This window comes from Malaclemys terrapin, chromosome 1, assembly GCF_027887155.1.
Source record: "Malaclemys terrapin pileata isolate rMalTer1 chromosome 1, rMalTer1.hap1, whole genome shotgun sequence".
Lineage (NCBI taxonomy): Eukaryota > Metazoa > Chordata > Testudines > Emydidae > Malaclemys > Malaclemys terrapin.
The window spans coordinates 351558729-351576219 of record NC_071505.1 but is presented as its reverse complement, the minus strand read 5'-3'; the positions used below and the strand labels follow the sequence as shown (position 1 = coordinate 351576219).

The following is a 17491-nucleotide window of genomic DNA, read 5'->3' as shown; positions in this document are numbered from 1 at the left end:
GAATAAGGCAGGTGTCCATGTGGTTTCTTGCTCACAGTGACATCAGCAGGGATGTCACAGTCCACCCGGGCAAGCCAGGAAGTTAGGAAGCTGTGAGCAGGGGAGCAGCATGGGGATGTGCACCAGCTGACATGAGTGCTCTGGATTTGGTCTCTAGACATCCCCAGCCCCTCTAAGTCTCTGGTCTCTCTGCTTTTCGGGAAGGGACCAGCATCGTGTTAGCCATGGCTGGAAAGGGACAGGGCTCTGGCGGCAACCCTGCAGAGCCCCAGATCATCAAAGTGACGGTGAAGACCCTCAAGGAAAGGGAGGAGTTTGCAGTGTGGGAGAACAGCACCATCGCTGACTTTCGGGGCGAAATCGCCAAGTGCTTCCATGCTCCCACCAACCTGCTCTTCTTGATCTTTGCTGGGAAGATTGTGAACGACCGAGATACTCTCAGCCAGGCCGGGATCCATGATGGATTCACCATCCACCTCGTCATCAGGCCACAAACGAGAGCAGAGGACCAGGAAGCTCAGCAAACGAACGCCAGCACGCATGCTGCCACCCTCCCTGCACCACCCAACGGCACGTCCCTGGGCAGAGACACTCCTGGCTCAGCTGGCCTGGCAGATCTGAGCGTGCTAGGTGGGAACGCACCCAGCATTTTAGGTGTCCTAAATGAGCTCCAGCAGCTGCTGGTGGTCAACCCCGAGATGATGCTACAGATTCTGGAAAATCCCTTTGTCCAGAGCATGCTGTCAAACGCCGACCTGATAACACGGTTCATAAAGGAACACCCCCTGTTCCAGCAGTTTGTGCAGCAGAATCCAGAGGTCAGACACATCTGGAACAACCCAGCCCTCCTGCGAGAAATGATCGAGTTCATTAGGAACCCAGCGATGATGCAAGAAATTCTGAGAAACAGGAGCCAGACTCCGCTGCTGGGTGGAGACAAAGTCTTGTGGCAAATGCTCCCTGATACTCCGATGCCAACGCTGAACGGACCAGAGGCGCAGTGTGGGAGTGACCCACCCCGGAACAAGCCACCCCCAGCAGGGCTCAGCCAACCGTCCCCCACAGAAAACAGAGACCCTTTGCCGAACCCTTGGGCCTCTCAGTTTGGTCCACAGACTTCCACACCCCCATCGCAACCATGGCACTGACGTTGGGGGTATTCATGTCAGGAACTTGCTACTGTAATAATACGACAAGACCACACTGGCAGTTCCAGCAGCAGATTCATACGTGGTCTAACATGGGCCGGGATGTTAACATTTAAGAAATCAGGACCGTGTATTACACACATAAACTAACATCCAGTGGGCAGCACTCTCCCCCGCAGGTATTTAAGTTGAAAGATGCTGCCCTTTGGCATCACCTCCCCGCCTGGGGTTAATTACAACACGTTCAGGGCCAGACGGTGGCTGCCTGCTCTGTGGGCCTGATGGTTTTCAACCTAGTGCGCCCTGGCCGGAGGCAGCGATAGCATGGGCTGGAGCGCTGATAAGCCGGTGCCGAGGGCTGAGAGCCCCTCCGGACACTGCTCCAGTGCAGAGCCAAGGAAGGGCTGGAAGAACTAACCAGTAAACCTGTCCAGCCTGGCTCAGGGACGGTCACAGCCTCAGTCCTGCGCGAGGTGCATTGGCAGCGACCCTCTATGCTAGTCCCTCGCTACCATGTCATTGGACGGAGATAGAAAGGTTTAACCAATGAGCTCGTGGTGGCTGTGGAGAGCTGGGGAAAGTGATGGTTTTGGGAGGCTGCTTTGCAGCAGACACAGGGCACTGGATTGGGAGCCCGGAGATCTGGGTTCTACATCATTGGGTGTGTCTCTTCCCTACTCAGTCTCGCTTTCACCTGCCCCCATTTGTGTGTGTTAGGACAGGTCTGCCTGTTATTGTGTGTTTGTGTCTCTCACTGCCCAGGACCTGCGGCGGGGAGGGGGAGGAAGGGAGGAGAACCAGGCACTATAAATAAACAACAAAACTTTACACCCTCATCTTACAATGGGGTTTGGAAGGTCTGCACACAAAGGGCTGCAGAGCCGGGCTGTTTCTAGTCCCGTGCCCCAGGCATTGGGTGCTAGGGCTGAGGGACCCATTCTTACATGCAGTGCATCCAGACAGCCAAATTCTCACACTTGTTCTCAAAGGTGGGCTTTGGAAAGGGCTATAGAGGGGACACCCCCATCCCGCAATGTCCCATATCCATGTACTCCGCAAGGCCGCTCACACACACATGCAGGGCACCTAAGATGCGACATGGGTGCCACTCCAATTCACCTCTGCTACACATCCACAGGGCACTCCAAGGCCAATCCCGTTTACACCTGACTTCTGTACCTTGTGTGTGTGTGTGTGTGTGTTTGTGTGTGTGTGTGTGTGTGTGTGTGTGTGTGTGTGTGTGTGTGTGTGTGTGTGTAGGGCTGTTCCTATTCATGGCTTCCTTCCATCCAGAGAGCCAGACTTGTACTTCCCACTCTGTGACCCATGGTCCGCAAGGCCTTGTGCTCATCCACATCTGCCTTGTCTCTAGGACACCATGAGGGCTCCCCTGCCCTTTACGCTCACTGAGTATCCAATAGGCCATGTGGGTGCCAGCCGTGTTGTACTGGGCGTGACACAGGGTAACTGTGTCTCTCTAGAGAGTAGCTCTGGGGTAACGGGTCACATGGGATAACTGTAGTATGTAGCCTATCATTTAAATCAGCTTCTGTACCAAATGACTGGAGGCTAGCTAATGTGACACCAATTTTTAAAACAAAGCTCCAGAAGCAATTCTAGCAATTACAGGCTGCTAAGGCTAACTTCAATACTGGGCAAATTGGTTGAAACCATAGTAAAGAACAGAATTCTCAGACACATAGATGACCACGATTTGTTGGAGAAATGTCAACATGCCTTTTGTAAAGGGAAATCATGCCTCACCAATCTACTAGAATTCTCTGAGGGCGTCAACTCACATGTGGGCAAGGGTGATCCAGAGGATATAATGGACTTGGACTTTCAGACAGCATTTGACAAGGTCCCTCATCAAAGGCTCTTAAGCAAAGAAAGGTATCATGGGATAAGAAGCAAGGTCCAAGAAGGAAGGTCCTCTCACGGATCAGTAACATGGACAGAAAACAAAGGCTAGGAATAAATGGTCATTTTTCAGAAGGGAGAGAGGTAAATAGTGGGGTCCGCCAGGGGTCTGTATTGGGACCACTACTGTTCAACAGATTCATAAGTGATCTGGAAAAAAGGGGAAAACAGTAATATGGCAAAGTTTGCAGATGATACAAAATTACTCAAGATAGATAAGTCCAAAGCTGACTGTGAAGACATACAAAGGGATCTCTCAAAACTGAGTGACTGGGCAACCCAATGGCAGATGAAATTCAATGTTGATAAATGCAAAATAATGCACATTGGAAAACATAATCTCAACTATACATATCAAATGATGGGATCTAAATTAGCTGTTATCACTCAAGAAAGAGATTTTGGAGTGATTGTAGATAGTTCTCTGAAAACATCCACTCAATGTGCAGCGGCAGTCAAAAAAGTGAACAGAATATTGGGTACCATTAGGAAAGGGATAAATAATCAGACAGAAAATATCATATTGCCTCTATATAAATCATGGCATACTCACACCTTGAATACTGCATGCAGTTCTGGTCGCCTCATCTCAAAAAAGATATATTAGAATTGGAAAAGGTACAGAGAAGGGCAACAAAAATGAATGGGGGTATGGAACAGCTTCCGTATGAGGAGAGACTAAAAAGACTGGGACTTTTCAGCCTAGAAAAGAGACGAGTAAGGGGGGGATATGATAGACGTCTATAAAATCATCATTGGTGTGGGGAAAGTAAATATGCAAGTGTTATTTTCTCCTTCACATAACACACAGACCAGGGTCACCCAATTCAATTAATAGGGAGCAAGTTTAAAAAAAAGCATAAGAAAGTACTTCTTCCACAATGTACAACCTGTGGAACTCATTGCCAGGGGATGTTGTGAAGGCCAAAACCATAACAAGGTTCAAAAAAGCACTAGATACGTTCATGGAGGATAGGTCCATCAATGGCTATTAGCCAGGTTGGGCAGGGATGGAAAACCATGCTGAGTGTCCCTAGCCCCTGCTCACCAGAAGCTGGAAGGAGACGACAGGAGATGGATCAATTGATCATTGCCCTGTTCTGTTCATTCCCTGTGAAGCACCTGGGCCCTGGCCACTGTCACAGGTCAGGATCCTGGGCTAGATGGAATTGGTGTGAGTCAGTGTGGCCGTTCTTATTTGCTATCCGAGGGGCAGCCGGGTTAGTCTGTATCCACAAAACCAACGAGGAGTCCGGTGGCACCTTAAAGACTAACAGATTTGAATCTGTTCAATCCGTTGGTCTTGAAGCTGCCACCGGACTCCTCGTGATTCTTATTTTCTGCTGTTCTCATGTAGGATAAAGGATACAAGCAGCAAAAGTCACCGAGCTCTTGCTGCTGTATATGGCTTCTTTGCCTGATTAGCCCGTGTTCAAACAGCAGCCTCCGCTTGAGTTCCCAGTGGACTGTGTGACCCCCAAGGAGCTGCTGCAAGGATACAGGATAAATACTCTCCCGTGCCTGGCAGTCCGTGGCGGATACTCCAGGCAGGCTGGGTCCAGAGGCTTTTATCCTCGATGGTGAAGATTTTCGTCACGTCCACCCTGGTGAGTCAGCTGAGGTTGAGAGAAGGGGGTTGGTGACCTGACACCTCTATTTGGAGTTTTATGGGGAGATATGAGTCCAATAAAGCTTTAAGAAAGTTTATAATCAGGACACTTTTAAAATCGATTTCACCATTTAGCAGGAGATAACGTAGGTGCCGAACTCTCATCTCTGCTTTTGAAATTCTGCCCCTTCCTTGTTAGCAGCTCTGGACGCTTTTCCTCCTGGACGGATGGGATGAAACGCAGTGCCGTGAGCACAGCCCCTCGTGGCGCTGAGACTGAGAAGCAGGCAGCGGGCGAAGGGGCAGGGGGATGGTTTTAGAGGAGGTTAAGGGGAGGGATTTGCCCCATTGCCTCTGGCCAATGGTCCTCTGCCTTCTGGGGGGCCGTGCGTGAGCTGGGGGGCTCTGGGTTGCACCGGGACACTGCAGGAACATCAAATCTCATCAAGCTCTTCTCGCTGTTCCCTGGCTAAACACCAGCCCATCACCTCTGCCTTCTGGCCGGACTTGGTTTCTTCAAACCTTCACGAGAACATTTCAGCATATTTCACACACAGAGACGCACACACACAGACACACACGCATACACACACTCACACACAGATACACAATCTCTCTCTCTCACATACACACACACACATGCAGAAAGACACAAATACACTCACCACAGAAACAGGCACACAGACAGAGACACACAGACACATTTACACAAACACACACACACACACAGAGATAGACAGACACACACAAACACACAGATAGCCAGACACTCACACACAGACACACACAGACGCAATCTCTCTCTCTCTCTCTCTCTCACACACACACACACACGCGCGCGCGCACAGAAAACCACACATACACTCACCACAGAGACAGACAGACAGACACAGACACACACGGAGTGACACACACACACACACACAGACACACACACTCACACACACACACACACACACACACATGCACACACACAATCTCACACCCAGACACACACACACGGTTGCAGGTCGGTATGTATTCGGCACAGCTCAGCCCTGCCCCTGCCGCCAGCCCCACGCTCCAGCTGGATGGAAGCTAGCACGGGCGGGATCCGTGAGCAGGGGATTCACCCCTCTGGCCTGCAGCACAGACGTAGCCTTAGGGACAAATCCTGCCCAGGTTTATGGGCTGTCCAGCCCTACTGAGCTCCACAGCACTGCACAGCCAGTGTGTAGGGGAGCACAGGGGCCAGCCTGCAACCTGTGTGTTCTCATGGCTGGGGCCTGTCCCTTTCATCCTGTGTAAAGTGCTGATGTGCACCTGGGGCTGCGGAATCACATGAACATTCATGAGCAATAATCAATCTGTCCTTTCCCCACCTCAAAGAGTCTAAGAGGGCTGGCGGTCGTAGGGCGTAATGCAGAGCACAGTTAAACGCAGGTCCCGATTCTGCTTTTAGCGGCATCCCTGTCTGAGGCGGGAAGTCCCAGCGCCCAGCTGGGAGGCCGAGCTCAGACGCACGGAGGGGTCGTGGCCTTGCCACACTTTGCACTGGGCCAGAGTCAGAGCCGGCGTGCAGGTTTCCAGCCGTCCCGCTGCTGTCTGGGGGAGGGCGGCATGAGAGGGACGGGGGGTGGAGAGGAGCTATTCGCAGGCTGGCCCAGCTTCATAGATTTATGGCCAGAAGGGACCACTCTGATCAGCTGCATTGCACAGGCCAGAGACCTGCCCTGAATTCATTCCTGTGTGAACTAGAGCAGTGGTTCCCCAACTGGGGTTCGCAAACCCCTGGGGGTTTGCAGAACGTTACAGGGGGTTATCCAGAAAAATTTCACTAATGGCAGACAGAGGACCCCGGGCATTGGAGACTGCAGGTGGGACCCGCTTGCAGGGCAGACACCCTGAGCCACAGGGAGAGCGGGGCCAGGCAGTTGGGGCCGGCAGCCCGAGCCCTGCCCCCGTCAGCAGGGGAGCTGGTAGCCCAAACCCCAGCCCAAGCCCCAGGAATTTGCCAAATCTCATCTAAAGCCAGAACCACAGCCCTCCTCGTTACCACCAGTCACAACCTCACCCGAAACTAGAGGTGGGTGAAAAATACCAAGCATTTTTCACAGAAAGTTTTGAATTTTTTTCACATTTTTCAAAATTCCCCAAGAAAAATTTACAAAAAACTGAAACGGAAAAATGGTCCATTTTCAAAAACTGTTTTCATGAAACATTTTCTGATTTTTGAAAACCAAAAATGAATTTATTTTTATTAGAAACCATTTTTTTTAAAACAAAAGCCAAACAAACATTTCACAAAAACATTTTTGGTTTCTGGTTTTTCTATGTTCGTTAAAAAAAGTTTCAATTAAAAATATTTTTCAGAGGTTCATAGATTCCGGGTCCCGGCAGTTGGGGCATCCATCACACTGTGGAAATTTAAACTTAAATCCCTGAAAATATTCATTTTTAGGAGGGGGTCACGAGATTTCACAATTTAGTGAAAGGGGTTCGTGGGCTGTTAAAGTTTGGGAACCACTGAACTAGAGCAGTCTCCGTTGCCAGTGACGGGGAATTCACACCTGCCCTTGTGAAGGGTTAATTTCCCTTGCTGTTAACAATGTGCCCCTTACTGCTCCTCTGAATGTGACCAATTCACCAACCTCCTTCCTGAGGAACGTTCTAGAACTGTGGACAGCGGAACTGTGGGAGCAGAATCTCTTGGTTCCCTTTGAACGAGCTAGGGCTGGGAATGAATTCTTGGACCCTGGCTCTGGCTGGATTCAGAACAACTCCTCCTTGATTTCCCTGGGGAGAGCAGCCCCAGGCTCGCAGGAGAGGGCCCTTGTACACTGGGATTCTGCAAGTCAATGCTGAACTGCAGCTCCCTTCCCGGTCACCTGGCCTCGGGGTAACTCTCAGGTTCATTTTGCATTTACACAGGGGGTTGGAGCTGATCGGGACAGCGACTGCTCAGCATGGTGGATTTCAATAGCACCAGCTTCCATCCTGCCACATTCCAACTGACGGGCTTCCCAGGCCAGGAAGCTGCTCACCACTGGATCTCGATCCCTTTCTGTGTGGTCTACATCACCGCCATTGTAGGGAATTGCACTGTCCTCTGCATTATCTGGGCAGAGCGACGTCTCCATCAGCCCATGTATTTGTTCCTGTGCATGCTGTCAGTGAACGACCTCGGTATGTCGCTGTCGACCCTGCCTACGGTGCTCGGCATCTTCTGCTTCGATGTCACAGACGTCGCGTTCGACGCCTGCCTGGCTCAGATGTTTTTCATTCACTCCTTTTCCTTCATGGAGTCGGGGATTTTACTGGCCATGTCGTTTGATCGCTTTGTCGCCATCTGCAACCCGCTGCGCTACGCGGCCATCTTGACCAACCCCAGGATCGTGAGAATCGGACTGGCCGTTGTGATTAAAAGTACCAGCATGCTCCTCCCTTTCCCCTTTCTGATTAAACGGCTGCCAATCTGCAAAGGCAATGTCCTCTCCCACGCCTACTGCTTGCACCCGGACATGATGAGACTGGCATGTGCGGACACAACCATCAATAACATCTACGGATTGTTTGCCATCCTTGTCACTTACGGCTTAGACTCAGTGTTCATCATCCTATCGTACGTTAAGATTCTAAGGTCTGTTTTTAATATTGCATCCTATGAACAGCGCCTCACGGCCCTGAACACCTGCGTCTCGCACATCTGTGCCGTCTTACTCTTTTATGTCCCAATAATTGCTGTCTCTATTATGCACAGGTTTGGGGGAAATGCCCCTCGTCTTGTGCATATTCTTCTGTCCTATGCCTACCTCTTTGTCCCCCCTGTGTTAAACCCAATTGTTTACAGCGTGAAGACAAAGGAGATTCGCAAGGGGATCTCCCGAATATTCTCCAGAGACTTACTCTGAACTGGGAGTTGTGTCAGATATGGTTTTGTTGGACGAATTTTGAATGGGCAGTTGGCTGAACGTCGTATCTTCTCAGAGGACATTCAAACCTCTCCAATGATAAAATACTAGAACAATTCAAACTGTGTATAGGCAGTTGCCTGCAAAAGATTCTGTTGTCTCCTCTTATGTGAGGGGTTCTCAAACTGGGGGTTGGGAACCCTCAGGGGTCATGGGGCTATTACAGGGGGTTGCGAGCTGTCAGTCTCCACCCCAAACCTGCTTTGCCTCCTGCATTTATAATGGTGTTAAATAGATAAAAAACATGTTTTTAATTTATAAGGGGGGCCGCACTCCGAGGCTTGCTCTGTGAATGGAGTCATCAGTACAAAAGTTTGAGAACGACTGTCTTATGTTTTTAAATTACAGTTTTAGATGTTAAAGGCAGTCAAAGTCTATCAGTCTTTTGAGGCAGGGGCTGTGGCTTCCAGTGGGTGTGAGCAGTGCCCGGCACCTCAATACAAAATGCAAATAGGGAGAAGGACAGACCCCTCTCAAATCTATCACTTTCTGGTGTAAATCGATTCAGTTCTGCAGCAGGGGCGTCTGTCTGTCCTGTTTGCGACGGGGGCCAGCACTATCTCAAAGCAGTAGATTAACAATAGCTGTAACTGGGGGGAGGCCAAATTGAGCAACTTGCACACACCAGGGGCTCCAGGCGTCCTTCTGTTGCATCCCACAAACTCACTATGTGCCACCCCCCATTTAAGGGAATTCATGCAAATCCCCCGACCCCGTTCACCCCCTCCCACATTCTCAGTTCTTTTCTCTCTGTCTGTCAGAGAAGTCTTCCAAAGGGGCAATATTTGAAACTGCTTTGGATGGCCTGAGCTGAGACGGGGGGGCAGTTGTTATGCTGGGAGGTGTGTATGGCTCCCATCAACCACTGCTTTGATCTAGAGCCAATTCCCGAGGTGGCTGAAGCTGCTGGTTCTGCTAACCAGATGCCAAGGACTCCTCATTGTGTTCCCCTTTTCTCCTTTTCTGTTCTGCTGATTGCCACCAACATCCACAGGGCTTCACCCGCTGATGGCTAGAATATTCCTTGAAATTGTGTATTGATTGCCTGCCGCATTCAAACTTCATCGCGTTACAGACAGACAAATAAACAGAGACGTGCCATTGGGTTGCATGTGCGACCGCACTTTGCTTGGCTATGTATATTCCAGAACAGATAAACAGCTTTGAGGAATAAGGAGATGGACAGAAATACTTTGCAATGCAATGGGCCCATGACATAACTTGTATTTGTCGTCCCTACTCTACACGGTGTCCATGTCTGTTCCTTCAGTGTCCCTAGCCTCTGTTGGCCAGAAGCTGGGAATCGGCGACAGAGGATGGATCATTTGCTGATTCCCTGTTCTGTTCATTCCCTCTGGGGCCCCTGGCACTGGCCACTGTGGGAAGACAGGAGACTGGGCTGGATGGAATTGGTCTGACTCAGTCTGGCTGTTCTTATGCAGGCACTGTGAAAGTTGCCATTGCTGGCACTGAGGGACTGGGAAGAGCAGTGGGAAGGCGAGGACAGTGCTGCACAGTGGTGATGCCGTTTGCATCGGAAAGGCTATTCACTAGAGCGGGTGGCACAGTGCTCATGGGACGCTTTTCTGTCCGAAAACGCCATTTCCAGAACCAAAACGCTCCACAGGACGGTGTCCATTTGATGACATTTCCAAGGGAGATGTGTCAAAATGAATCATTTTGACTTTCTTGTTTCATTTGATGTCAGCCTTTTTTGTTTAAAGGAGGTAAAAACATTCCAGTTTGATTTATTTTTTTTTTCATTTCATTTGGACTGTTCTATTATATGAATCTATCATATGATTTAGTCATTTCAATACTTTACATTATAGGAATGAAACAATGGGATATTTCTGAATCACAGATTTACAGCATGTCCATTCAGTGAGAAATGCCCGTGCCCGTCTCACAGAAACATCGCTCAGTAGTGACTAGTTATTATTGGGGGCCAGCGATGGAGCTTTTACGCTTCCTAAACATCCCCGGTGCAGCTCATTCGCTTTATCGTGTGCTTACAATTCAGTTGTTACTCCCATAAATTCTCACGAGGGGTTTTTTGCACATACGTTGTTAATAATTTAAAGAGGGAAGAAGGCTAATTATTTCCCCAGGAACATCCACCTGACATCATAGAGGGACGTGGCAGAAACATCCAGCTATGACATCACAGAGGGGCATAAACATCCCGCTATGACATCACAGAGAGATGTGGCAGACACATCCAGCTATGACATCACAGAGGGACCAGGCAGGGTACATGAGGTTTTCGGGAAGCCAATCAATGCCAAAGACCTTCCTGAATGAAGAAGCAGCAGTGGGGATGGGGGCAGCCAATTTCTGGGCCATCAGTAGTGGCTGCAGACCATATACCCCTGCCCATGGGCAGAGCCCTGACCCCACCTCTCCCAGGCACAGGGAGATGATGCCAGGGCAGCCCTGTGATGGGCTGTGGACAGAGTCTTCCAGTGGGTCTGAACAGCATGGAAAAGTTCATCCCCAAAGTGACAGACAGCTGGGACTGGAGTGGCCAGAGAAATTCCCCACCCCCTGCCGATGTGGGGGCTGGTGGTGGAATGAATGGACATATCCAACCTGTCCACGCCCTCTCAGCTTTCCCCACAGCACAGAACTACAATGGGTTCTTGTGGGGGACATTTTTACAGACCCTCCTTTCCCCCCATGTCTGCCCCACTGGGGTGTCTGCAGTCCCAACAGCTCAGCATCCTCCACTGGCCTGCAAAGAGAAAGCGGAGAGACGGGCGTCCCCGGAGACTGGCTTCTGGGGGCGAAGGGCTCGCCTGCAGCAGCAGCACCGCAGGGCCCCATAGGAGGGCGTACGCTGGGGAGACAGCGCGCGGGGTCTGGATATGTGTTCACAGGTTGGGTTCGAGCCCTGGGGTCAGCGCCCTCCTCAGCAGGCTGGGGCACGCCTGACTTTTTAACCTTTCCAAGCTCCAACGAGGAACCACACAGAGGGAAAATCAAGGATGTGGAAAAATTGGAAAGAGTCCAGCGGAGGGCAACAAAAATGATTATGGGTCTGGAGCACATGACTTATGAGGAGAGGCTGAGGGAACTGGGATTGTTTAGTCTGCAGAAGAGAAGAATGAGGGGGGATTTGATAGCTGCTTTCAACTACCTGAAAGGGGGTTCAAAAGAGAATGGAGCTCGGCTGTTCTCAGTTGTACCTGATGACAGAACAAGGAGTAATAGTCTCAAGTTGCAGTGGGGGAGGTTTAAGTTGGATATTAGGAAAAAACTTTTTCACTAGGAGGGTGGTGAAGCACTGGAATGGGTTCCCTAGGGAGGTGGTGGAATCTCCTTCCTTAGAGGCTTTTAAGGTCAGGCTTGACAAAGCCCTGGCTGGGATGCATTAGTTGGGAATTGGTCCTGCTTTGAGCAGGGGGTTGGACTAGATGATCACCTGAGGTCCCTTCCAGCCCTGATATTCTATGATTCTATGATTCAATTTCTTACCTAGCAGGCTACGTTTGGCCTCCAGGACCTCTCTTCTACCTATGCCTATGCACGGGGAATAAGGCAGGTGTCCATGTGGTTTCTTGCTCACAGTGACATCAGCAGGGATGTCACAGTCCACCCGGGCAAGCCAGGAGGTTAGGAAGCTGTGAGCAGGGGAGCAGCATGGGGCGCCGCACCAGCTGACATGAGTGCTCTGGATTTGGTCTCTAGACATCCCCAGCCCCTCTAAGTCTCTGGTCTCTCTGCTTTTCGGGAAGGGACCAGCATCGTGTTAGCCATGGCTGGAAAGGGACAGGGCTCCGGCGGCACCGCTGCAGAGCCCCAGATCATCAAAGTGACAGTGAAGACCCTCAAGGAAAGGGAGGAGTTTGCAGTGTGGGAGAACAGCACCATTGCCGACTTTCGGGACGAAATCGCCAAGCGCTTCCGTGCTCCCACCAACCTGCTCCTCTTGATCTTTGCTGGGAAGATTGTGAACGACCGAGATACTCTCAGCCAGGCCGGGATCCAGGATGGATTCACCATCCACCTCGTCATCAGGCCACAAACAAGAGCAGAGGACCAGGAAGCTCAGCAAATGAACGCCAGCATGCATGCTGCCACCCTCCCTGCACCACCCAACGGCACGTCCCTGGGCAGAGGTGCTCCTGGCTCAGCTGGTCTGGCAGATCTGAGCGTGCTAGGTGGGAACGCACCCAGCATTTTAGGTGTCCTAAATGAGCTCCAGCAGCTGCTGGTGGTCAACCCCGAGATGATGCTACAGATTCTGGAAAATCCCTTTGTCCAGAGCATGCTGTCAAACGCCGACCTGATAACACGGTTCTTAAGGGAAAACCCCCTGTTCCAGCAGTTTGTGCAGCAGAATCCAGAGGTCAGACACATCTGGAACAACCCAGCCCTCCTGCGAGAAATGATCGAGTTCATTAGGAACCCAGCGATGATGCAGGAAATACTGACAAACAGGAGCCAGACTCCGCTGCTGGGTGGAGACAAAGTCTTGTGGCAAATGCTCCCTGATACTCCGAAGCCAACGCTGAACGGACCAGAGGCGCAGTGTGGGAGTGACCCACCCCGGAACAAGCCGCCCCCAGCGGGGCTCAGCCAACCGTCCCCCACAGAAAACAGGGACCCTTTACCGAACCCTTGGGCCTCTCAGTTTGGTCCACAGAGTTGCATCCCCCATCGCAACCATGGCACTGACGTTGGGAGTATTCATGTCAGCAACAGCCCAAACTGCAGTATGGGGCAGAGCCCCTGGGTGCCACCTGGGGGACCTGGAGCCACAGCTGGGATATGTAACCCGCCGGAAGTGCAGAACGCCTTGCAAGCGATACCCAGGAATGCTTTGCCTTTCCAGAGCGTCCTGTCTGTCCACTACATGAGGAATATAATGCAGGCCCTGAGCCAGAACCCCAGTCTCATCGTGCACTTCATGCTGAGTAACCCCCGGTTTGTTGGTATCCCGCATCCCCAACAAGAAGTAGCACGGGAGCTCCAAGCCCTCCTCCAGCTGCTGCACAGACCAGACATGCTGTTAGTGATGGCAAACCCGAGAGCCACCAAGGCTCTGTTCCAGATTCAGCAGGGTTTCCAGACCCTGGGGATGGAGGTGCTAAGGTTCACCCGAGGCAGCGCTCCTGGCTCAGGGGCAGCGGGAAGCCCTACCGATGGCAGAGAAGTAACCAGGACTGGTTCTGAGCCACGTGAGAATGCAACCCCAGCACCAGGATCAGCCGAGTCGGGGTGCCAGCCCTGTAACATTGGGCAAATCACGCAGGGTCTTGGTCAGGCAAGTCCCCCACTTCCCCAAACTCCTGAAGCCCAATTCCAGCAGCAGCTGGAGCAGCTCTACTTAATGGGTTTCCTGAACCACGAAGCCAACGTACAAGCTCTGAGAGAGGCTGGTGGAGACATCAACGCTGCGATAGACAAACTACTGGGCTCCCAGCCATCCTGGCCACGTTAGCCCTTCTGTTGGCTCTGAAGACTAAGCTGGTTGGGGCTCTGTCCTTTGGACTCTTGTTACTCTCTCTTGCTATAAACTAAAGCTGATCACGATGCGTCCTGAGCAGTAGTTTTCTTCAAGCAGTGGGGAATCAATGCCTCTGAGTTCAAAGCAAGCTTAGGGTGCAGTGTGACTATCAGCGATCATTACTCCATGAGCATTGGTCTGTCGGGCCTACAGCTCTCAAAAATTAATTTCCTATTAAAATATTAGCCTCCAGCCGTAATTGACGTGCTGTCATTTGTAGCACCCATCTGTTTACTGATGGCCTAAGCTCCAGCCACACAAGGGAGGGACAGTGGTGGGCAGAGGAACACATGGAGGAGTTGGTCTCTCCTTCCACTGCTTGTCTTCATGGTTGATTATCAGAGGGTCTTTTTAGGTCCCTAACTACTGGATCTCCAGGGGAGGGCCACGACCCAAAACCACCTGTTCTCTTCAGCTGGACACGAGCTCCCAACCCTTCCGCGCAATTAACCTGGCGTTGGTTGTGTAGGAAGCTCCTGCATTGCCTAACCCGAGCACAGGATGTGAAGGATCCGGGCTGTGCCAGGCCCTCCACCGCGTTGATTCTGGGGGCTGCTCCGGACACAAGGGGGAACTCCCCCCTCAACATCCACAAACCCACTTTCTGGCCCTCCTTCAAATCCCGCCTCAAAACTCCCCTTTGCTGTGAGGCTACAAAAAAACTGGCCAGTGCTTAGACTGCTGCTGTGCTGAGACCTTCATGCTGACCAGTATTGTCTCAATGTTGTGTTTCCTCATTGGGCTGTATCCATCTCTTCTCTCTTGTCTCATACCTACCTTGTGAGCTCCTTGGGGCACGGACTGTCTTTTTGGTCTGTGTTTGTACAGCACCCAGCACAGCGGGGTTTTGGTCCATCGGCTCCTAAGCACTACAATAATACAAATAGTGAATAATCATCATCATGTAAGGGTTTGATAGTCACGTAAGGAGGCTATGCAGTCTAGCCGATGGGGCACTAGACTTGGTCTCCTTTCCCATTGTGGCTGGTGACTTTCTCTTGGGTAAGTCACAAATTCTCCATACTCCTTTCCTATCAGCATCCTAGGGATGGCGAGTTTTAATTGGCTCTTGCAGGATGGTTTGAGCTCTCTAGATCAGTGTTTCTCAACATTGTTGATATCAGGGTGGATTTGGTCCTGTTATCTATCCTAGCTACCTATGTGTCCTAACTACCAAGCCAAGCTAACTAGCTAACTAGCCTCTCTAGTTAGTTCCCCAACACTGTGGTATCTGAAGGCCAGATTTTTAAAGGTACTTGGTGCCTAAACATGCAGGCAGGTGCCCAAATACCTGGATGCCTCCCACATGTCTGTGACTATGTCCTCATGCCCCCCACCTTGTGAGGCAGGGAAGGTTCACGTCTCCATGTAACAGACGGAGATCTGAGGGACAGAGAAATTAAGGCCACATTGTCCAAAAGTGACCTACAGGAGGGACCTTAAGTCCGGGCACCCAAAATTAGTGTCCAAGGTAGAAAATTTCTGCTTCAGTGACTTGCCCAAGGCCTCAGAGTAAACCTGTGGCAGAGCGAGGAACCAAGCACAGGCTTCCTGGGGCCTGAGTCTGTTCCCTCTCCACAAAGCCCCCCTCCTGGGCACAGCAGCTCACGCGCAGGGCTTGTCTCCATGGCTCTGTGCGTGTGTGTCCACGTGTGCGTGTGTTTTGCAATTAATTTTTTTGCATGAAAATTACTTGTGCCAACGCCTCGTGATTCTTTCCGACGAACTGGCCCCTTTGTTGTGAACTGCGACGGGGATGGAGTCAGTGCGGCGACAGGTTCGCGCTGATTCAGAGGCAAGTAAGTGGAGCCGGCCGTGTGGACGCAATTATTTCAGGTGCGTGATTCCACAAAAGGTTCTGTGCAAAAATATATCCCACAAAACAACACCCCTGTGCAGACAAGCCCCAAGTGCTGGGCCCTGGGCTCTGTTCTGCCGTCTCTGCTGGTGAGACAGTACCCACTGGCACAGGCACCCAGAGAGCTAAAGACCCAGGCGCTCAGGGTGGGTCTGGAGCAGACGCCTGTCCTCTGTGGCTGGGCACAGCTTGGGACTCCTAACCCACGCTCCCCAGTGGGTTACACGCTAGGCCAGCCCCCGCCTTTAGAGGCCTCTCTGGCTCCAGGGTAAGACAGCTGGTTAATCAGAGTTATTCTTTGGGCCAGGAGCTGGCAGGGGATGAAATGTGCAGGTCAGAGCATGGCCCAAACGGTGAAATAAAAGTCTATACAATAATGAATGGTTTGGAGACGGGCACTCGGGAGCTGCTGTTGGGGTTACTAGGCCTGCCTGAGCCAGAGTTCTTCCATGTTTAACTCTGATCGACCTCGACAACCAAGGACAGGAATTGGAATGTGTAAATAGCCCGTTAGTAATTACGACCTTGCTCATACCAGGTACCAAACGATAACGATGAGGTTTACATGTTTCTAGCTGGGGAAGGGGTAATAAACTAAGGGTAAACAGGACCAAATAACAGTTTAGGGAGAAGTTACTAACAAGCTAGATTTATAGCCCTAGAATGATTTAGTTGCTTAAATATATAACATGCCTTTGGTAGAGAGGGGAGGGGGAGTAGGGGGGTGGTAGAGAGGGGGAGAGAGGGGGGGCTTAGTTGTAAAGTGTATAAAGAAGAGAGAAACTGTTTTTGCTGGTGTGCTTGATTTGAGACTTGCCTGTCTCCTTGCACCACTTTGAGATCTCAAATAAACTTTGATTGTTTCTCCACCCCGGTCTGTTTATTGGCGTGAAGCACTCTGGGCACCGAACCTCACTGTTGCTATCCTCGGGCCCCTGTGCCGGCAACACTGCTGCGCTCCCTGTCTCCTAACACAAGAACAACGTGGCACTGAGTGAAACTGAAAAGGTCTGGCGGGATCATAGCTTGTCCCGGAGTCACCGGGCCGACGTGCTGGAGCTGCTCGAAATGAAGCCAGGCAGGACTCTGGGGTAGCATGCCCACTGTTGCCCGGGTAAGAAGCCTACGTGGCTTCGGCCTTCCTGGGTCTGACTTCAGAGCATTCAGCACCCACATTGACCAGGCACTTCCCACAGCGAGTCCACCCAGGCGGGCTCCTGGGGAAGCCAGAGGGCCCTGCACCCCCACGCCGCAGTCAGCCGTGACTCTCAGCCAGTGTGTAAAACGGAAGGTTTATTAGTCGACAGGATTACAGCGTAGAACAGAGCTTGTTAGCACAGAAATCAGTGACTTTCAGCCAAGCCCATCTTGGGGGAATCCTGAGCCAGACACCCTGGACTCCCCCCTCCCCAAGTCCCCCACAGCAGACTGCCCTGGCCCCCGCTGCCTGGCCTCCAATATGGCCGTGGCTCCTCCCCTGGGCTTTGTCCTGCC

The 17491-nt window shown here is 51.4% G+C and overlaps 3 protein-coding genes across 3 annotated transcripts; all 3 read left to right on the top strand.

The window, feature by feature from the left end:
• The first annotated feature begins 224 nt into the window (after positions 1–224).
• On the top strand, positions 225–1185 carry LOC128846828 (ubiquilin-1-like). Its single transcript, XM_054046104.1, is given in 2 exon segments — positions 225–1124; positions 1126–1185. Coding segments are annotated over 2 exon segments (960 nt in total).
• A 6437-nt stretch (positions 1186–7622) lies between these two features.
• On the top strand, positions 7623–8567 carry LOC128833027 (olfactory receptor 51I1-like). Its single transcript, XM_054020898.1, has one exon. The coding sequence runs from the start codon at positions 7623–7625 to the stop codon at positions 8565–8567; it is 945 nt and encodes a 314-aa protein (XP_053876873.1).
• Positions 8568–12384: 3817 nt separating this feature from the next.
• LOC128833023 (ubiquilin-1-like) lies at positions 12385–14073 on the top strand. The gene has a single exon (XM_054020884.1). It carries the CDS (start codon positions 12385–12387, stop codon positions 14071–14073), a length of 1689 nt encoding a protein of 562 aa, XP_053876859.1.
• The last annotated feature ends 3418 nt before the right edge of the window (positions 14074–17491 follow it).

Excerpts from the sequence above, each read along its gene's own strand:
- LOC128833027 (XM_054020898.1), top strand. The coding sequence starts at position 7,623 with ATGGTGGATTTCAATAGCACCAGCTTCCATCCTGCCACATTCCAACTG.
- LOC128833023 (XM_054020884.1), top strand. The coding sequence starts at position 12,385 with ATGGCTGGAAAGGGACAGGGCTCCGGCGGCACCGCTGCAGAGCCCCAG.